Genomic DNA, 24,776 nt, shown 5'->3' with positions numbered 1-24,776 from the left:
ATAAGAGCGATGGTATAACTGTACTCTCATACATATCCCTCTTTGCTTCAATGGATAATATTTTTGTCTCGACAGACTTAGCAGCTTCTGCACCACTTAATTTTTTCCCGTCATCACATCTATGATTCACCTCATTTGTTATAGACCAATTTGCTGACACGTCCACTCTCAAATATCTGAATACATTCACCTCCTCCATACTCTCTCCAATCTGATTTCTAATCTTTCGTTACCTAAATTTTTGGTTATCCTCATCATCTTACTCTTTCCTATATTCACTTCTTTTACGCACCCTACCAAACTCATCACGAACCTCTGCAACATCTCTTCAGAATCTCCCAAAAGTACAGTGTTATCAGCAATGAGCATCTGTGACAACACCTATTTGTGTTAAAGTCTTAATTTTTTAACCCCACGCTTCACTCTTCTTATAAGCCCCATCTATAAATATATAGAACAACCATGATGATATCACACATCCTTGTCTAAGACCTATTTGAAAATAATCTCATTCTCTCCTACATACTCTAACCTGAGCCTCACTATCCTAGTAAAAAATCGTCACTGCTTGCAGTAACCTACCTTCTATTCCATACATTTGCAACATCTGTCACATTGGCCACCTATCTACCATATCATCCGCCTTTTGTAAATGCATAAACACCATAGAAACCTCTTAACCCTTATCTAAATACTCTTCACCTATACCGTAAACACTTGTTCTACAAACCCCCTACCCTTTCTAAAGCCACCTAGTCCATCTGCTATCTTGCTCTCAGTCTTACTCTTAATTCTTTCAGTAAGAACTCTACTATACACTTTACCAGGTGTACTCAACAGGTTTATCCCCTATAGTTTTTTACACTTTCTTTTGACCCCTTTGCCTTTATACTAAGGAAATATGCAGACAGTCCCTAGGAACCATACCCTCTTCCATACATTTATTAAATGAAAGAACTAACCAGTCCAAAACTATATCACCCTATCTGCTTTTAATATTTCTGCCATTTCCCCATCAATTCCAGCTGCTTTACCCCACTTCATTCTACCCACTGCCCCATGCACTTCCTCCACACTTACAACTGGCTCTTCCTCACTCCTAAGAGATGTTATTCTTCCCTACCCAATACACGAAATCACAGCTTCCCTATCCTGATCAACATTTAACAATTCCTTTAAATATTCCCTCCATCTTCCCAAAATCTCTAACTCTTCATCTAACAACACCCTTCTATTTTTAACTGTCAAGTCCATTCTTTCCATAGGCTTTCTCAACTTATTCATCTCGCGCTAAAACTTTTTTCTTATTTTTAACAAAATTTGTTGGTAACATCTCACCCACTCTCTCATTTGCTCTCTTTTTGCATTCCTTCACCACTCTCTTAACCTCTCTTTTTCTCTCTATATATTCTTCCCTCCTTGTATCACTTCTTTGTAAAAACCTCTCATATGCTAACTTCTTCTCTCTTACTACATTCTTTACCTTTAACTAATCACTCTTCTTCCCTCCCACACCCACTTTCCTGTAACCACAGACTTCTGCTGCACACACTAACACTACATTCTTAAACCTACCCCATTGCTTATACTCTCACTAGCCCATCTATTCTCCAATAGTTGTTCATATTTTACCCCTATCTGCCTCCTCCTTTAGTTTTTTAACCTTCACCTCTCTCTTACTTGTTGCTTCCATTCTCTTTGTATCCCGCCTACCCTTTACTCTCACTGTAGCTACAACTAAAAAGTGATTTGATATATCGGTGGCCTCTCTAGTTTGATATATCGGATATATCCATGGTCCCTCTAGTCTACCCAACAGTCTTTTATCTACCAACACAGAGTCCAACAAACTACTGTCATTGTGCCCTACATCGTATCTTGCATAATTATTTATCCTTTTTTTTTATTTAAATATGTATTACATACAACGAAACCCCTTTCTATACAAAGTTCAATCAAAGGCTCTCTTTAACATTTACACTTGGCACCCCAAACTTACCTACCACACCCTCTCTAAATGTTTCTCCTATTTTAGCATTTAAGTGCCTTACAACAATTGCTCTCTCACTTTGTTCAAAAGTTCCTACACATTCGTGATTATCAAATGGTATACAATACCGACAGGTTGGTAGATAAGACACATAGGCAACATTTAGGCAACTTTATTTCAAAACGTTTCGCCTACACAGTAGGCTTCTTCAGTCGAGTACAGAAAGTAGGCGGGAGCAGTAGAGATGTGAAGACGATGTAGTCAGTCCATCACCCTTGAAGTCGTAGATTTGAGGTTGTCAGTCCCTCAGCCTGGAGAAGTTCTATTCTAAAGTCTGGAACTAACTGAAGATCAAGCGACATTGTGAGACTTAAATACTACGATTTCAAGGGTGATGGACTAATTACATCGTCTTCAAATCTCTACTGCTCCCGCCTACTTTCTGTACTCGACTGAAGAAGCCTACTGTGTAGGCGAAACGTTTCGAAATAAAGTTGCCTAAATGTTGCCTATGTGTCTTATCTACCAACCTGTCGGTATTGTATACCATTTGATAATCACTCTGTCAGACACTGCAACACAATGGCATCTTGGTACAGAAGAGAAAACACCTTGGACAACTTTTTCAAGTGAGAACTGTTTGATCTGAGAGGGACATGACCTCTCAGTGGCTACATTCTCACTACTACTACTCTGCACCTCTGCTTCCGACAGTATTTAAGTCTCACACTATCGCTTGATCTTCAGTTACTTCCAGACTTTGGAACAGAACTTCTCCAGGCTGAGGGACTGACAACCTCAAATCCCCGACTTCAAGGGTGATGGACTGATTACATCGTCTTCACATCTCTACTGCTCCCGCCTACTTTCTGTACTCGACTGAAGAAGCCTACTGTGTAGGCGAAACGTTTCGAAATAAAGTTATTTTCTAAACTCCACTATCCTCGTCACTTCATCAGAGACTGCAGACGACAAGCATTAAACATCTTCAACACACCCAGAGAAGACACTGCCGAGAAGAGATACATAGTCCTCCCCACCAACTCCATTGCCAAACACGTTTCCAACATCTTTTCCAATACCTCATTTCAAGTATCTAACTCCACAACCACGACCATCAAGGACATTACCAGTGATAGACAGGTCAAGCTTCCACCCTCTGCAGGGGTATACATAATCCCTTGTAATGACTGCAACAAGTTATACGTGGGCGAAACATCAAGGGACCTCCAAACACGTATTTCGGAACACCAATACGCAAGCAGGTCTGACGACACAAGGAATGCCTGCGTACAACACCGTAATTCACACAACCACTTGATAAACTACAGAAACTCAAGACTTATCGCCACAGAAGACAACACTCAATACCGAAGAATCCTGGAATCATCACTTATTTCTATATCCGACAACTTCAACCAGGTTGCCTAAATGTTGCCTATGTGTCTTATCTCCTACACACTCGCTTAACATCTCCCAAAATCTCTCTCCTCTACACTCCTCTCTTCTCCAGGAGCATACACTCTCATTATGACTCACTTTTTGCAACCGACCCTTATTGTAATCCACATAATCCTTGAATTTATACATTTATATTCCCTCTTCTCCTTCCATAACTGATCCTTCAACATTATTGCTACCTCTTCCATAGCTCCAATTCTCTCAGATAGTCCTGATTTAATCCCATTTATTTCTTCCCACTTAAACTCACCTACAACCTTCATCTTTGTTTCGCTTAGGGCCAGGACATCCAACTTCTTTTCATTCATAACATCAGCAATCATCTCTTTATCATCTGCACTACATCCACTCACATTCAAGCATCCCAGTTTTATAAAGTTTTTTTTCTTCTCGTTTTTAGTAGTTTATACAGAAGAAGGAGATACTAGCCCATTGTTCCCAGCATTTCGTCGGATCTTAGGACACACATGGCTTACGGACGAAAGATTCTTTTCCACTTCCCCATGGAGATAAGAGGAAATAAAGGAGAACAAAACAATGTTAGTTTTAAGGTGATAAAGAAAAACAGTATACACAGCTTCAAGAGTAGGTAAGATCAGGGGCAGGAGCTACGACTCAACCCCTGCAACGAAACTAGGTGAATACATTTACAAATAGTTGAGGAAGTTGATAAATATGGGGAAGAGCTAAACCCATTTGGATCATGCAGTATCTCAGGAACCTGAGGGAATCTGATTTGGTCCGTGTAAGTGGAGGCCGGTTCAGATTGCTTGGATCAAGAGCAGTCCAGCGCTAGTTAGACAGTGACTGAGGCAACAATTATACACTATCATTGTTGCGTTCAATACTATCATTAATATATCTTATGTTCAAGAATAGTATTGTCACCATTATACTCATAAGGATGCTCTAAAACTGTAGGGGTTTTGCACCATCATAGTTCCCTATCAAATTTTTCGGTTTATAAACAGACAAGAAAACAGAGAAGTCCCCGGAATAACTGGAAGAAATGGAGAAGGTTTAGAGTGTTAGAGGCTTGATCATCCAGCAGGCATGTGTATGTTAGATCTGAGTGGCGACAAGAAGTTTTAGGATTTGTTATGCTATTAGACACTGGAAAACTGATTACCCGAACTAAAGTTCTGATGATCAGAGGTACAAAGCCTGCACTCATGATAATGGGTGGAGACATTAAAGTTAGGAGAGTCATTATGAAAAGTGATGTCTGCACACTTATAACAAGACAGCTTTTGAATGAGTGATTGTGGTGTTTTTCTGGAGGGAAATGGGAGTTCACCTTGCGTGGTAGGATATGACCGAAGTGAAATTATGTCTTGCTTTTATCACACCATCACTCATTCAATAGCTACTTATATTTGGACATATACATGCACAACTTTGATCAGATAGAAGATTGTTGAAGAATCCCAAGTGCATGGAAGTACATGAGAAAGAGAGACAGCAGGGGATTTGGTAATCCACTGAGAAGAACTATCTGCTTTTATCTGTCTATATCTATATATTATTGTGAACTTCCAAGCACTTTCATGAATTCTCACATTATCAAGAAACTAAAATAAAAGATCACCAGAAGGCATATAAGAACGAGATTACAACTTGCGGACAACTTACAACACCCGACCCTTTACGATGGTGTAGGTAGGTGGTCAAATCCCTGTAAGACACAGCATATATATTCTACACAAGCTTGGGTAGAACATAAGCTGTGTCTGAGAGGTCAGAATAGTAAGAGAGAGAAAAGGTTATCATATGAGAGGTGTCTACTAAACAGAAATGATGAAGGGAGGGAGGAATATATGGAGAGAAAAAAAGAGGTTAAAGGAGTAGTAAAGGAATGCAAAAGGTGAACAAATGAGAGAGTGGATGAGATGTTATCAACAAATTTTGCTGAGAATAAGAAAAAGTTTGGAGTGAGATTAATAAGTTAAGATAGCCTAGGGATCGAAATTATTTGATAGTTAAAAATAGGAGAGGAGAATTATTAGATGAAGAGTTGGGAAGAGATAGAGAGAATAGTTTGAGGAACTGTTAAATGATGATGAAGATAGGAAAGCTGTGATTTCGTGCATTAGGCAGGGAGGTATAACATCTTATAGGAGTAAGGAAGAGCCAGTTGCAAGCATGGGGGAGGTACATGAAGCAGTGGGTACAATGAAAAGAGGGGAGTGATGGGATGAAGACAGGAATGTTAAAAACAAGTGGGGACAGTTGTTTTGGAATGTTTGGCACTTTGCATAAAGGTAAAGATGACAAAAGAAAGTGGAAAAATTATAGGGGAATAAGCATGTTGACCATTACTTGTAAAGTGTATGGTACAGTTATTATTGAAAGAATTAAGAATAAGATAGACAGGAGGATCTCAGATGAGGTTTTAAGAAGGGTAGGAGTGTGTAGACCAAGTGTTTACAAAAAGTATTTAAGTGAACAGTATTTAGATAAGGGTATAAAAAGGTTTTCGTTGCATTTATGGATTTGAAAAAGGCCTATGATAGGATAAATAGGGGAGCAACGTGGAATATGTTGGAAATGTATGGAACATGAGACAGGTTACTGATGGTGAAGCTCAGGTTAGAGTATGTAGGAGAGAGGGAGATTATTTCCTAGTAAAAGTAGGCCTTAGACAAGGATGTGTGATGTCACATTGTTGTTCAATATATTTATAAATGGAGTTGTAAGATAAGCGAATGATCAAGTTTACCTGGAGAGGGTTTTGGGGGTCAACGCCCCCGTGGCCCGGTCTGAGACCAGGCCTCATGGTGGATTAGGGTCTGATCAACCAAGCTGTTACCGCTGGCCGCACGAAAGCTGACGTACGAACCACAGCCCGGTTGGTCAGGTACTGATTTTAGGTGCCTGTCTAGTGCCTTCTTGAAGACAACCAGGGGTCTACTGGTGATCCACCTTGGTAAAAGGTGTGGGATCAAGAGAGAAAGAATCTAAACAAAGTAGAAGTTGTCACAGTTGCTTTTTTGCTGATGACAGTGAGCTCTTGAAATATTCTGAAGAGAAGTGGCAGAGGTTGGTGAACAAGATTAGAAGGGTATGTATGCTCTTATATGGGTGCTAAGCATGAGTGATGAATATTGCAACAAGGAGAAGGCTGGAGGCAGTGGAGATGTCGTGTCTAAGGGCAATGTGTGGAGTGAATATAATACAGAGATTCCATAGCTTAAAGATTAGAAGGAGGTGATGGGTTACTAAAAGTATTATCCAGAGGGCAGAGGAGGGGTTATCAAGGTGGTTCACACATTTAGAGAGGACGGAACAAAACAGTGGATGGAAGGCGGGGAAGGGTCAGCCTAGGAAAGGTTGGAGGGAGGGAGAAAAGGAGGTTTTGTGTGTGAGGGGCTTTGACTTCCAGCGCACGTGAGTGTGTTAGATACTAACGCTAGGAGACGAATGGTTTTCATAACTTGATATGTTGTTTGATTGTGAGCAAGGAAACATTTATGAAGAGATTCGGGGAAACTGGTTAGCCGGACTTGAGTACTGGAGGTGGGAAGTACAGTGCCTGCACTCTGAAGGAGGGCTGTTGATATGATGCGGTTTTTAAACAGCAGTGTAGGAACGCCTGTGGCAAGACAGTGATGGAGTGAATTAACACATCAGCCATTTCCTCGGTGGGAAATGGCCGATATGTTAATTAAACAATAATAAATCTCTTTTCATGTATAATAAAAAAAACTATTTTATTTGAGTTAGTTGATAAGAGTTAGGGAATTATTTCATGACTGTAATTCCCTGTAAATGTTCTAAAGTTTTGTGGGACAATTATTGGAGTGGAAGACAATCTGTGATTTTTTATTTCTGATCATTAGTTTTCGTCTTGGATAATAAGCAGGCTTCTTTTACCTACAATTCTAGTGGTGACAGAAGTCTTGGGGAAGACTCCCTGGTTCACACCACACTGCTCATAATGGAAGTAATGAAGCTGAGGTTTTAACATTGAAATTAGCCAAAATTCGGAAATAAGATCTAAAGAGGATTGAATGAGTGAAACTCCATGAGGAAAAGGAGACAGCAATTCTTAGGGCAGAAGAAACAAAGAGAGATAACGTGCTTCTTAACAAAGAATAGAAAAAAGGCAGAATTATTTAATTTAGAGAAAGCATTAAATTACATCCCAATTTTTGGAGAAAGACCCCTACTAAAACTTTCTCATTATTTGAGAATATTACTTGGTCACATTAATTTATGTTCTGTGCCTGGTTATTTTTTTGCAACCTTGTCCGTGAATATGTACAGTAAATGGTTGTCTGTGGTAAATGACAGTAATGATGTATTTAGAGATAAGAGTGTTTCAGTTAATGACCTTCTTTTGAACTGATGTACAATAGGTTACTTTTATGTAGTTATGTGGTAATGCAATGTACAGGAAGAGGAAAATATGTTCAGTAACTTATCAGGTTATGTGGTATAAGTGTATAATACATCAGGGCAGTGCATGGCCAGCACCGTGTAGTGAGAGTGTTTTCCTAGTGTTAGTGTTTCTGTAACAAGATGACTATAAAGCATCACTGTGTAGCAGTGATGATGTAACTGGAAGGTAGAGTGCTGACTCAGCAGCAGTGTTGATGTAACTGGTAAGTAGTATGCTGACTCAGCAGCAGTGTTGATGTAACTGGTAAGTAGTATGCTGACTCAGCAGCAGTGTTGATGTAGCTGGACGGTAGAGTGCTGACTAACGAGCAGTGTTGATGTAACTGGAAGGTAAAGTGCTGACTCAGCAGCAGTATTGATGTGACTGGAAGGTAGACTGCTGACTAACGAGCGGTGTTGATGTAACTAAAAGGTAGAGTGCTGACTCAGTAGCAGTGTTGATGTACTAGAAGGTAGAGTGCTGACTCGGCAGCAGTGTTGATGTAACTGGTAAGTAGTGTGCTGACTCACGAGCAGTGTTGATGTACTAGAAGGTAGAATGCAGACTCGGAAGCAGTGTTGATGTAACTGGTAAGTAGTGTGCTGACTCAGCAGCAGTGTTGATGTAACTGGAAGGTAGAGTGCTGACTCAGCAGCAGTGTTGATGTACCTAGAAGGTAGAGTGCTGATTCAGCAGCAGCTGTGATGTAACTGAAAAATAGGGAGTCGAGAAGAGTGGCGATAATTGAGGTAAGACTGACCTAACATGTGGTTGGTGAGGTGGAAGGTAGGCCAGAGATGCAGCAGCCAGCAAGGTGTCCCCAGGTAAGCGGACCAGGTCAGCAGCAGCAGCATCAGCAGCAGCCTCCCACCGTGACTGTTCTCCACCCAACCCACCTGTTGTAAACCACAAAAAAAAAAATCAATGACAGTACTTCCGTCAGAGAGGCAAAACTTGCTAACAAATATGACAAATTAGTCTTACCTATTGTATTTCAATACAGTAAAAAATCTCAATAATTAAGATCTTTTGTTATTAATTAATGTCACCATATAGAGAGGAAAACTTTATTTATAGACTCAGGACAAAGCTTATGAAGTCTTTATTAAATTTACGAAAATATATTTAGAATGATGTATATATTTGCTTTGTTCGAAATGCTTCACTTAACAATTGGTTTTCCTAGGAATGTGAAATGTGATGTATGTATTCTCATCCACTACATCATCCACTACATCATCCACTACATCATCCACTATTCTCATCCACTACATCATCCACTACATCATCCACTATTCTCATCCACTACATCATCCACTACATCATCCACTATTCTCATCCACTACATCATCCACTACATCATCCACTATTCTCATCCACTACATCATCCACTACATCATCCACTATTCTCATCCACTACATCATCAACTATTCTCATCCACTACATCATCCACTACATCATCCACTATTCTCATCCACTACATCATCCACTACATCATCCACTACATCATCCACTATTCTCATCCACTACATCATCCACTATTCTAATCCACTACATCATCAACTATTATCATCCACTACATCATCCACTATTCTCATCCACTACATCATCCACTACATCATCCACCATTCTCATCCACTACATCATCCACTACATCATCCACTATTCTCATCCACTACATTTTCCACTAAATCATCCACTACATCATCCACTACATCATCCACTACATCATCCACTACATCATCCACTATTCTCATCCACTACATTTTCCACTAAATCATCCACTACATCATCCACTACATCATCCACTACATCATCTACTACATCATCCACTATTCTCATCCACTACATCATCCACTATTCTCATCCACTACATTTTCCACTAAATCATCCACTACATCATCCACTACATCATCCACTACATCATCCACTACATCATCCACTACATCATCCACTACATCATCTACTACATCATCCACTATTCTCATCCACTACATCATCCACTATTCTCATCCACTACATCATCCACTACAACATCCACTACAACATCCACTACAACATCCACTACATCATCCACTACATCATCCACTACATCATCCACTACATCATCCACTATTCTCATCCACTACATCATCCACTATTCTCATCCACTACATCATCCACTACATCATCCACTATTCTCATCCACTACATCATCCACTACATCATCCACTACATCATCCACTATTCTCATCCACTACATCATCCACTATTCTAATCCACTACATCATCAACTATTATCATCCACTACATCATCCACTATTCTCATCCACTACATCATCCACTACATCATCCACTATTCTCATCCACTACATCATCCACTACATCATCCACTATTCTCATCCACTACATTTTCCACTAAATCATCCACTACATCATCCACTACATCATCCACTACATCATCCACTATTCTCATCCACTACATTTTCCACTAAATCATCCACTACATCATCCACTACATCATCCACTACATCATCTACTACATCATCCACTATTCTCATCCACTACATCATCCACTATTCTCATCCACTACATTTTCCACTAAATCATCCACTACATCATCCACTACATCATCCACTACATCATCCACTACATCATCTACTACATCATCCACTATTCTCATCCACTACATCATCCACTATTCTCATCCACTACATCATCCACCACAACATCCACTACAACATCCACTACATCATCCACTACATCATCCACCACAACATCCACTAAATCATCCACTACATCATCCACTACATCATCCACTACATCATCCACTATTCTCATCCACTACATTTTCCACTAAATCATCCACTACATCATCCACTACATCATCCACTACATCATCTACTACATCATCCACTATTCTCATCCACTACATCATCCACTATTCTCATCCACTACATTTTCCACTAAATCATCCACTACATCATCCACTACATCATCCACTACATCATCCACTACATCATCTACTACATCATCCACTATTCTCATCCACTACATCATCCACTATTCTCATCCACTACATCATCCACCACAACATCCACTACAACATCCACTACATCATCCACTACATCATCCACCACAACATCCACTACATCATCCACTACAACATCCACTACATCATCCACTACATCATCCACTACATCATCCACTACATCATCCACTATTCTCATCCACTACATCATCCACCACAACATCCACTACATCATCCACTACATCATCCACTACATCATCCACCACAACATCCACTACATCATCCACTACATCATCCACTATTCTCATCCACTACATCATCCACTACATCATCCACTACATCATCCACTATTCTCATCCACTACATCATCCACAACAACATCCACTACATCATCCACTACATCATCCACAACATCATCCACTACATCATCCACTACATCATCCACTACATCATCTACTACATCATCCACTATTCTCATCCACTATTCTCATCCACTACATCATCCACTACATCATCCACTACATCATCCACTACATCATCCACTACATCATCCACTACATCATCCACTACATCATCCACTACAACATCCACTACATCATCCACTACATCATCCACTACAACATCCACTACATCATCCACTACATCATCCACTACATCATCCACTACATTTTCCATTAAATCATCCACTACATCATCCACTACATCATCTACTACATCATCCACTATTCTCATCCACTATTCTCATCCACTACATCATCCACTACATCATCCACTACATCATCCACTACAACATCCACTACAACATCCACTACAACATCCACTACATCATCCACTACATCATCCACTACATCATCCACTACATCATCCACTACATCATCCACTACATCATCCACTACAACATCCACTACAACATCCACTACATCCACTACATCATCCACTACAACATCCACTACAACATCCACTACAACATCCACTACATCATCCACTACATCATCCACTACATCATCCACTACAACATCCACTACAACATCCACTACAACATCCACTACAACATCCACTACATCATCCACTACATCATCCACTACAACATCCACTACAACATCCACTACAACATCCACTACATCATCCACTACAACATCCACTACATCATCCACTACATCATCCACTACAACATCCACTACAACATCCACTACAACATCCACTACAACATCCACTACATCATCCACTACAACATCCACTACATCATCCACTACATCATCCACTACATCATCCACTATTCTCATCCACCACATTATCTGCTACATCATCCACTTACGAGGATAGTGAGGCTCAAGTTAGAGTATGTAGGAAAGAGGGAAATTATTTCCCAGTAAAAGTAGGCCTTAGTCAAGGATGTGTGATGTCACCGTGGTTGTTTAATATATTTATAGATGGGGTTGTAAGAGAAGTAAATGCGAGGGTCTTGGCAAGAGGCGTGGAGTTAAAAGATAAAGAATCACGCACAAAGGTGGGAGTTGTCACAGCTGCTCTTTGCTGATGACACTGTGCTCTTGGGAGATTCTGAAGAGAAGTTGCAGAGATTGGTGGATGAATTTGGTAGGGTGTGCAAAAGAAGATAATTAAAAGTGAATACAGGAAAGAGTAAGGTTATGAGGATAACAAAAAGATTAGGTGATGAAAGATTGGATATCAGATTGGAGGGAGAGAGTATGGAGGAGGCGAATGTATTCAGATATTTGGGAGTGGATGTGTCAGCGGATGGGTCTATGAAAGATGAGGTGAATCATAGAATTGATGAGCGGAAAAGGTAACTGGTGCACTTAGGAGTCTGTGGAGACAAAGAACTTTGTCCTTGGAGGCAAAGAGGGGAATGTATGAGAGTATAGTTTTACCAACGCTCTTATATGGGTGTGAAGCATGGGTGATGAATGTTGCAGCGAGGAGAAGGCTGGAGGCAGTGGAGATGTCATGTCTGAGGGCAATGTGTGTTGTGAATATAATGCAGAGAATTCGTAGTTTGGAAGTTAGGAGGAGGTGTGGGATTACCAAAACTGTTGTCCAGAGGGCTGAGGAAGGGATGTTGAGGTGGTTCGAACATGTAGAGAGAATTAAGTGAAACAGAGTGACTTCAAGAGTGTATCAGTCTGTAATGGAAGGAAGGCAGGGTAGGGGTCGGCCTAGGAAAGGTTGGAGGGAGTGGGTAAAGGAGGTTTAGAGTTCGAGGGGCTTGGACTTCCAGCAGGCATGCTTCAGCGTGTTTGATAGGAGTGAATGGAGACAAATGGTTTTTAATACTACATCATCCACTACATCATCTAGTCCATCATCTAGTCCATCATCCACTACATCATCCACTACATCATCCACTACAACATCCACTGCATCATCCATTACATCATCCACTACATCATCCACAACATCATCCACTACAACATCCACTACATCATCCACTACATCATCCACTACATCATAAACTACATCATCCACTACAACAACCACTACATCATCCACTACATCATCCACTACATCATCCATTACATCATCCACTACATCATCCACTACATCATAAACTACATCATCCACTACATCATCCACTACATCATCCACTACATCATCCACTACATCATCCACTACAACATCCACTACATCATCCACTACATCATCCACTACAACATCCACTACATTATCCACTACATCATCCACTACAACATCCACTACATCATCCATTACATCATCCACTACATCATCCATTACATCATCCACTACATTATCCACTACAACATCCACTACATCATCCATTACATCATCCACTACATCATCCACAACATCATCCACTACATCATCCACTACATCATCCACTACATCATCCACTACATCATCCACTACATCATCCACTACAACATCCACTACATCATCCACTACATCATCCACTACATCATCCACTACATCATCCACTACATCATCCACCACAACATCCACCACAACATCCACTACATCATCCACTACAACATCCACTACATCATCCACCACAACATCCACCACAACATCCACTACATCATCCACTACATCATCCACTACATCATCCACCACAACATCCACTACATCATCCACTACATCATCCACTACATCATCCACTACATCATCCACCACAACAACCACTACATCATCCACTACATCATCAACTACATCATCCACTACATCATCCACTACATCATCCACTACATCATCCACCACAACATCCACTACATCATCCACTACAACATCCACTACATCATCCACTACATCATCCACTACATCATCCACTACATCATCCACCACATCATCCACTACAACATCCACTACATCATCCACTACATCATCCACTACATCATCCACCACAACATCCACTACATCATCCACTACATCATCCACCACATCATCCACTACAACATCCACTACATCATCCACTACATCATCCACCACATCATCCACTACAACATAAACTACATCATCCACTACATCATCCACTACATCAACCACTACATCATCCACCACATCATCCACTACAACATCCACTACATCATCCACTACATCATCCACTACATCATCCACTACATCATCCACTACATCATCCACTACAACATCCACCACATCATCCACTACATCATCCACTACATCATCCACTACATCATCCAATACATCATCCACTACATCATCCACTACAACATCCACTACAACATCCACTACAACATCCACTACATCATCCACTACATCATCCACTACATCATCCAATACATCATCTAGTACATCATCCACTACATCATCCAATACATCATCCACTACATCATCTAGTACATCATCCACTACATCATCCACTACATCATCCACTACATCATCCACTACATCATCTACTACATCATCCACTACATCATCCACTACATCATCCACTACATCATCCACTACATCATCCACTACATCATCCACTACATCATCCACTACATCATCCACTACATCATCCACTACATCATCCACCACATCATCCACTACATCATCCACTACATCATCCACTACATCCACTCATCATCCACTACATCATCCACTACATCATCCACTACATCATCCACTACATCATCCACATCATCAACATCCACTACATCATCCACTACATCATCCACTACATCATCCACTACATCATCCACTACATCATCCACTACATCATCCACCACATCATCCACTACATCATCCACTACATCATCCACTACATCATCCACTACATCATCCACTACATCATCCACTACATCATCCACTACATCATCCACCACAACATCCACTACATCATCCACTACATCATCCACTACATCATCCACTACATCATCCACTACATCATCCACTACATCATCCACTACATCATCCACTACATCATCCACTACATCATCCACTACATCATCCACTACATCCACTACATCATCCACTACATCATCCACTACATCATCCACTACATCATCCACTACATCATCCACTACATCATCCACTACATCATCCACTACATCATCCACTACATCATCCACTACATCATCCACTACATCATCCACTACATCATCCACTACATCATCCACTACATCATCCACTACATCATCCACTACATCATCCACTACATCATCCACTACATCATCCACTACATCATCCACTACATCATCCACTACATCATCCACTACATCATCCACTACATCATCCACTACATCATCCACTACATCATCCACTACATCATCCACTACATCATCCACTACATCATCCAATACATCATCTAGTACATCATCCACTACATCATCCACTACATCATCCAATACATCATCCACTACATCATCTAGTACATCATCCACTACATCATCCACTACATCATCCACTACATCATCCACTACATCATCCACTACATCATCCACTACATCATCCACTACATCATCCACTACATCATCCACCACATCATCCACTACATCATCCACTACATCATCCACTACATCATCCACTACATCATCCACTACATCATCCACCACAACATCCACTACATCATCCACTACATCATCCACTACATCATCCACCACATCATCCACTACATCATCCACTACATCATCCACTACATCATCCACTACATCATCCACTACATCATCCACTACATCATCCACTACATCATCCACTACATCATCCACTACATCATCCACTACATCATCCACTACATCATCCACTACATCATCCACTACATCATCCACTACATCATCCACTACATCATCCACTACATCATCCACTACATCATCCACTACATCATCCACTACATCATCCACCACAACATCCACTACATCATCCACTACATCATCCACTACAACATCCACTACATCATCCACCACAACATCCACTACATCATCCACTACATCATCCACTACAACATCCACTACATCATCCACCACAACATCCACTACATCATCCACTACATCATCCACTACATCATCCACCACAACATCCACTACAACATCCACTACATCATCCACTACAACATCCACTACATCATCCACTACATCATCCACTACATCATCCACTACATCATCCACTACATCATCCACTACATCATCCACTACAACATCCACAACAACAAACACATCATCCACTACACATCCACTACAACATCACTACATCATCCACCACAACATACATCATCCACTACATCATCCACTACAACATCCACTACATCATCCACCACAACATCCACTACATCATCCACTACATCATCCACTACATCATCCACCACAACATCCACTACAACATCCACTACATCATCCACTAAAACATCCACTACATCATCCACTACATCATCCACTACATCATCCACTACATCATCCACTACATCATCCACTACATCATCCACTACATCATCCACCACATCATCCACTACATCATCCACTACATCATCCACTACATCATCCACTACATCATCCACTACATCATCCACTACATCATCCACTACATCATCCACTACATCATCCACTACATCATCCACTACATCATCCACTACATCATCCACTACATCATCCACTACATCATCCACTACATCATCCACTACATCATCCACTACATCATCCACTACATCATCCACCACAACATCCATGGATGAACAGAATTATCATCCATACATCATCCACCACATCATCCACCACAACATCCTTCATCCACTACATCATCCACTACAACATCCACTACATCATCCACTACAACATGCACTACATCATTAACTACATCATCCACCACATCATCCACCACAACATTGACTACATTCCACTACAACATCGCTACATCATCCACTGACATCATCCACCACATCATCCAGACAACATCCACCACAACATCCAGACTACCATTGATTCATCATCTAGCAACTGGCATGTGAGGCTAGCAACTGGCATGTGACACCTTGATACTAGCAACTGGCATGTGAGACCTTGATACTAGCAACTGGCATGTGAGGCCTTGATACTAGCAACTGGCATGTGAGGCCTTGATACTAGCAACTGGCATGTGAGACCTTGATACTAGCAACTGGCATGTGAGGCCTTGATTCTTGCAACTGGCATGTGAGGCCTTGATACTTGCAACTGGCATGTAAGGCCTTGATACTAGCAACTGGCATGTGAGACCTTGATACTAGCAACTTGCATGTGAGCCCTTGATACTAGCAACTGGCATGTGAGACCTTGATACTAGCAACTGGCATGTGAGGCCTTGATACTAGCAACTGGCATGTGAGGCCTTGATACTAGCAACTGGCATGTAAGACCTTGATACTAGCAACTGGCATGTGAGGCCTTGATACTAGCAACTGGCATGTGAGGCCTTCATACTAGCAACTGGCATGTGAGGCCTTGATACTAGCAACTGGCATGTGAGACCTTGATACTAGCAACTGGCATGTGAGGCCTTGATACTAGCAACTGGCATGTGAGTCCTTGATACTAGCAACTGGCATGTGAGGCCTTGATACTAGCAACTGGCATGTGACGCCTTGATACTAGCAACTGGCATGTGAGACCTTGATACCAGCAACTGGCATGTGAGGCCTTGATACTAGCAACTGGCATGTGAGGCCTTCATACTAGCAACTGGCATGTGAGGCCTTGATACTAGCAACTTGCATGTGAGGCCGTGATACTAGCAACTGGCATGTGAGACCTTGATACTAGCAACTGGCATGTGAGGCCTTGATTCTTGCAACTGGCATGTGAGGCCTTGATACTTGCAACTGGCATGTAAGGCCTTGATACTAGCAACTGGCATGTGAAACCTTGATACTAGCAACTTGCATGTGAGGCCTTGATACTAGCAACTTGCATGTGAGACCTTGATACTAGCAACTGGCATGTGAGGCCTTGATACTAGCAACTGGCATGTGAGGCCTTGATACTAGCAACTGGCATGTGAGGCCTTGATACTAGCAACTGGCATGTGAGGCCTTGATACTAGCAACTGGCATGTGAGGCCTTGATACTAGCAACTGGCATGTGAGGCCTTAATACTAGCAACTGGCATGTGAGGCCTTGATACTAGCAACTGGCATGTGAGGCCTTGATACTAGCAACTGACATGTGAGGCCTTGATACTAGCTACAACTGGCATGTGAGGTCTTGAAACTAGCAACAACTGGCATGTGAGGCCTTGATACTAGAAACAACTGGCATGTGAAGCCTTGATACTAGCAACAACTGGCATGAGACATTGATACTAGCAACAACTGGCATGTGAGGCCTTGATACTAGCAACAACTGGCATGTGAGACCTTGATACTAGCAACAACTGGCATGTGAGGCCTTGATACTAGCAACTGACATGTGAGGCCTTGATACTAGCAACTGGCATGTGAGGCCTTGATACTAGCAACTTGCATGTGAGGCCTTGATACTAGCAACTGCCATGTGAGGCCTTGATACTAGCAACTGGCATGTGAGGCCTTGATACTAGCAACTGGTGAGGCATAGTAGCAACTGGCCTTGATACTAGCAACTGGCATGTGAGGCCTTGATACTAGCAACTGGCATGTGAGGCCTTGATACTAGCAACTGGCATGTGAGGCCTTGATACTAGCAACAACTGGCATGTGAGACCTTGATACTAGCAACAACTGGCATGTGAGGCCTTGATGCTAGCAACAACTGGCATGCAAGCCTTGATACTAGCAACAACTGGCATGTGAGACCTTGATACTAGCAAAAAGAGGCATGTGAGGCCTTGATACTAGCAACAACTGGCATTGAAGGCCTTGATAATAGCAAAAACTGGCTTGTGAGACCTTGACACTAGCAACAACTGGCATGTGAGGACTTGATACTAGCAACAACTGGCATGCGAGGCCTTCATACTAGCAACAACTGGCATGCGAGGCCTTGATACTAGCAACAACTGGCATGAGAGGCCTTGATACTAGCAACAACTTGCATTTGAGGCCTTGAAACTAACAACAACTGGCATGTGAGGCCTTGATACTTGCAACTGGCATGTGAGGCCTTGATACTAGCAAAAACTGGCATGTGAGGCCTTGAGACTAGCAACAACTGGCATGTGAGGCCTTGATACTAGCAACAACTGGCATGTGAGGCCTTGATACTAGCAAAAACTGGCATGTGAGGCCTTGACACTAGCAACACCTGGTATGTGAGGCCTTGATACTGGCAACAACGGGCATATGAGACATTGAAACTAGCAACAACTGGCGTGCGAGGCCTTAATACTAGCAACAACTGGCATGTGAGGTCTTGATACTAGCAACAACTGGCATGTGAAGCCTTGATACTAGCAACTGGCATTTGAGGCCTTCATACTAGCGACAACTGGCATGTGAGGCCTTGATACTAGCAACAACTGGCATGTGACGCCTTGACACTAACAATAACTGGCATGTGAGGCCTTGATACTAGCAACAACTGGCATGTGAGGCCTTGATACTAGCAACAACTGGCATGTGAGGCCTTGATTCTAGCAACAACTGGCATGTGAGGCCTTGAAACTAGCAACAACTGGCATGTGAGGCCTTGATACTAGCAACAACTGGCATGTGAGGCCTTGATACTAGCAACAACTGGCATGTGAGACCTTGATACTAGCAACTGGCATGTGAGCCCTTGAACAACTGGCATGTGAGGCATTGATACTAGCAAGACCTGGCATGTGAGGCCTTGATACTAGGAACAACTGGCATGTGAGGCCTTGATACTGGGAACAACTGACATGTGAGGCTTTGATACTGGGAACAACTGGCATGTGAGGCCTTGATACTAGGAACAACTGGCATATGAGGCCTTGATACTATGAACAACTGGCATGTGAGGCCTTGACACTGGGAACAACTGGCATGTGAGGCCTTGATCCTGGGAACTGGCATGTGAGGCCTTGATACTAGGAACAACTTGCATGTGAGGCCTTGATTCTAGAACAATTGTCATGTGAGCCCTTGAGTCTAGGAACAACTGACATGTGAGGCCTTGATACTTAAAACAACTAGCATGTGAGGCCTTGATACTTTGAACAACTGGCATGTGAAGCCTTGATAATAGGAACAACTGGCATGTGAGGCCTTGATAGTAGGAACAACTGGCATGTTAGGCCTTGATACTAGGAACAACTGGCGTTTGAGGACTTGATGCTAAGAACAACTGGCATGTGAGGCCCTGATACTAGGAACAACTGGCATGTGAGGCCTTGATATTAGGAACAACTGGTATGTGAAGACTTGATACTAGGAACTACTGGTATGTGAGGTCTTGATACTAGGAACAACTGGCATGTGAGGCCTTGATACTAGGAACTGGCATGTGAGGCCTTGATACTAGCAACAACTGTCATGTGAGGCCTTGATAGTAGCAACAACTGGCATGTGAGGCCTTGATTCTAGGAACAAGTGGCATGTGAGGCCTTAATACTAGGAACTGGCATGTGAGGCCTTGATACTAGGAACAACTGGCATGTGAGGCCTTGATCCTGGGAACTGGCATGTGAGGCCTTGATACTAGGAACAACTTGCATGTGAGGCCTTGATTCTAGAACAATTGTCATGTGAGCCCTTGATACTAGGAACAACTGTCATGTAAGCCCTTGATTCTAGGAACAACTGACATGTGAGGCCTTGATACTTAAAACAACTAGCATGTGAGGCCTTGATACTTTGAACAACTGGCATGTGAAGCCTTGATAATAGGAACAACTGGCATGTGAGGCCTTGATATTAGAACTGGCATGTGAGGCCTTGATACTAGGAACAACTGGCATGTGAGGGCTTGATACTTGAAACAACTTGCATGTGAAACCTTGATACTAGAGACAACTGGCATGTGAGGCGTTGATTCTAGGAACAACTGGCATGTGAGAGCTTGATACTAGGAACAACTGGCAAGTGAGGCCTTGATACTAGGAACAACTGGCACATGAGGCCTTGATACTAGGAACAACTGGCATGTGAGGCCTTGATACTAGTAACAACTGGCATGTGAGAGTTGATACTAGCAACAACTGGCATGTGAGACCTTGATACTAGCAACAACTGGCATGTGAGGCCTTGATACTAGGAACAACTGGCATTTGAGGCCTTGATTCTTGGAACAAGTGGCATGTGAGGCCTTGATACTAGGAACAACTGGCATGTGAAGACTTGATGCTAGGAACAACTGGCATGTGAGGCTTTGATACTAGGAACAACTGGCATGTGAGGCCTTGATACTAGTAACAACTGGCATGTGAGGCCTTGATACTATCCACAACTGGCATGTGAGGTCTTGATACTAGCAACAACTGGCATGTGAGGCTTTGATACTAGCAACAACTGGTATGTGAGGCCTTGATACTAGGAACAACTGGCATGTGAGGCCTTGATACTAGGAACAACTGGCATGTGAGGCCTTGATGCTAGGAACAACTGGCATGTGAGGCTTTGATACTAGGAACAACTGGCATGTGAGGCCTTGATACTAGGCACAACTGGCATGTGAGGACTTGATACTAGGAACAACTGGCATGTGAGGACTTGATATTAGGAGCAACTGGCATGTGAGGCCTTGATACTAGGAACAACTGGCATTTGAGGCCTTGATTCTTGGAACAAGTGGCATGTGAGGCCTTGATACTAGGAACAACTGGCATGTGAAGACTTGATGCTAGGAACAACTGGCATGTGAGGCCTTGATACTGGGAACAACTGGTATATGAGGCCTTGATACTAAGAACAACTGGCATGTGAGGCCTTGATACTATGCACAACTGGCATGTGAGGTCTTGATACTAGGAACAACTGGCATGTGAGGCTTTGATACTAGCAACAACTGGTATGTGAGGCCTTGATACTAGGAACAACTGGCATGTGAGGCCTTGATACTAGGAACAACTGGCATGTGAGGCCTTGATGCTAGGAACAACTGGCATGTGAGGCTTTGATACTAGGAACAACTGGCATGTGAGGCCTTGATACTAGGCACAACTGGCATGTGAGGACTTGATACTAGGAACAACTGGCATGTGAGGACTTGATATTAGGAGCAACTGGCATATGAGGCCTTGATACTAGGAACAACTGGCATGTGAAGACTTGATACTAGGAACAACTGGCATGTGAGGCCTTGATACTAGGAACTGGCATGTGAGGCCTTGATGCTAGGAACAACTGGCATGTGAGGCGTTGATACTAGGAACTGGCATGTGAGTCCTTGATACCAGGAACAACTGGCATGTGAGGCTTTGATACTAGGAACAGCTGGCATGTGATGCCTTGATACTAGGAACAACTGGCATGTGAGGCCTTGATACTAGGAACAACTGGCATGTGAGGCCTTATTACTAGGAACAACTGGCATGTGAGGCCTTGATACTAGCAACAACTGGCGTGTGAGGCCTTGATTCTTGGAACAAGTGGCATGTGAGGCCTTGATACTAGAAACTGGCATGCGAGGCCTTGATACTAGGAACAACTGGCATATGAGGCCTTGATGCTAGGAACAACTGGCATGTGAAGACTTGATACTAGGAACAACTGGCATGTGAGGCCTTGATACCGGGAACTACTGGTATGTGAGGCCTTGATACTAGGAACAACTGGCATGTGAAGCCTTGATACTAGGAACAAGTGGCGTATGAGGCCTTGATACTAGGAACAACTGGCATGTGAGGCCTTGATACTAGGAACAACTGGCATGTGAGGCCTTGATACTAGCAACAACTGGCATGTGAGGCCTTGATACTAGCAACAACTGGCATGTGAGGCCTTGATCTTGGAACAAGTTTCATGTGAGGCCTTGATACTAGGAACTGGCATGAGGCCTTGATACTAGGAACAACTGGCATGTGAGGCTTTGATGCTAGGAACAACTGGCATGTGAGGCTTTGATACTAGGAACTGGCATGTGAGTCCTTGATACCAAGAACAACTTGCATGTGAGGCTTTGATACTAGGAAGAGCTGGCATGTGAGGCCTTGATACTAGGAACAACTAGCATGTGAGGCCTTATTACTAGGAACAACTGGCATGTGAGGCCTTGATACTGGGAACAACTGGCATGTGAGGCCTTGATACTAGGAACAACTGGCATGTGAGGCCTTGATACTAGGAACAACTGGCATGTGAGGCCTTATTACTAGGAACAACTGGCATGTGAGGCCTTGATACTAGGAACAACTGGCATGTGAGGCCTTGATACTAGGAACAACTGGCATGTGAGGCCTTGATACTAGGAACAACTTAAGTCTACCCATCAACCTTTTATTCACCAATACATAGTCCATCAAACTGCAGTCATTTCGCCCTATACCGTATATTATAGTACATATCCATTTTTTTCTTAAAATATATATTACCTATTAATAAACCTTTTTTCTAAACAAAGTTAAGTGGAAGGCCCCCTTTATCATGTACCCCTGGCACATTACCCTTTCCTACCATGCCCTCTATAACAGTTTCTCGCAGTTTACCATTCAGATCACCTACCACAATTACTCTCTCACTTGGTTCAAAACTCCCTAAACGCACACTTAGCATCTCCCAAAATCTCTCTCCCTCTTCACTCCTCTCTTCTCTAGGTACATAAAAACTTTTTTATAACCCACTTTTCACTCTAAGTGGCTACTTTAGTAGGTTCGCCTGTACACCTCATTAATGCAATTATGTAATTAGGCAATTATGTGGTAGAATCTCAGTGACACTACTCAAGAGTTTGTTCCATTCATTCACAACTCTATTTCCAAACCATTGCTTTCCTCAATCCTTTCTAAATCCAAAATTTTCCAACTTGAATCCAATGATGCAAGTCTAGTCTTGGTTAAATATTTTTAGAGCGTTATTTACATCCCAGTGGATGTGCCCCACCAGCAGAAGGTTGCACCGGGTTTCACTCATTTAAGCTAAAAACAATAAACTGAGTCTACGGTATATACTGTGAACATTTGAAGACAGGAAAACCGTCGCATGGTCAGACAAATTGCGACTTCTGCTAAATAATTAAATGCAGGTGGTAAAATGAGATTTTGGCATAAATAATATGAAACCATAGATCCATCCTACTTGTGCAGCCGACAAATCTGAAGCAGCTATGTGATGCTATCATTTCAACATGGACCAAATTCTCTAAGGAAAATTTCCAGCACCTTGTTCCATCCATACAACGAAGAATTCAGGTTGTTCTGAGGGAGTACCTAATAAAGTGGCCACTGAGTGTAATAAAAAAAAATTATATAAGGGGAGCTCTGTATTTCCAAATGTAACTTATGTCCACTTCAGTTAAAGGTCGATCTGCAGTACCCTCTCTTCTTAAGTTGTTGCATTAATTCTTCCAAGGGGCTTCTGCATATCCACTGACTAGTTTTCATTACATTACTAACATAGTTAATAAGATGCACTCACTTCCTTTTATCAGACTGGAATTAATCAAGTTCCTGCTGGATG

The 24,776-nt window shown here is 42.2% G+C and overlaps 1 protein-coding gene across 1 annotated transcript in view; it reads right to left on the bottom strand.

The window, feature by feature from the left end:
* Positions 1-24,776, bottom strand: part of LOC128700454 (dynein axonemal heavy chain 7) — a 166,430-nt gene that overhangs the window by 87,254 nt on the left and 54,400 nt on the right. Inside the window, exon 4 of the mRNA XM_070080379.1 lies at positions 8,593-8,728. Coding sequence (XP_069936480.1) covers positions 8,593-8,728 — 136 coding nt within the window. The remainder of the gene's footprint in view (positions 1-8,592; positions 8,729-24,776) is intronic.

Source organism: Cherax quadricarinatus, unplaced genomic scaffold, assembly GCF_038502225.1.
Source record: "Cherax quadricarinatus isolate ZL_2023a unplaced genomic scaffold, ASM3850222v1 Contig370, whole genome shotgun sequence".
Lineage (NCBI taxonomy): Eukaryota > Metazoa > Arthropoda > Malacostraca > Decapoda > Parastacidae > Cherax > Cherax quadricarinatus.
Note: the sequence above shows the minus strand (reverse complement) of the source record. Positions and strands in the feature narration are given on the sequence as shown.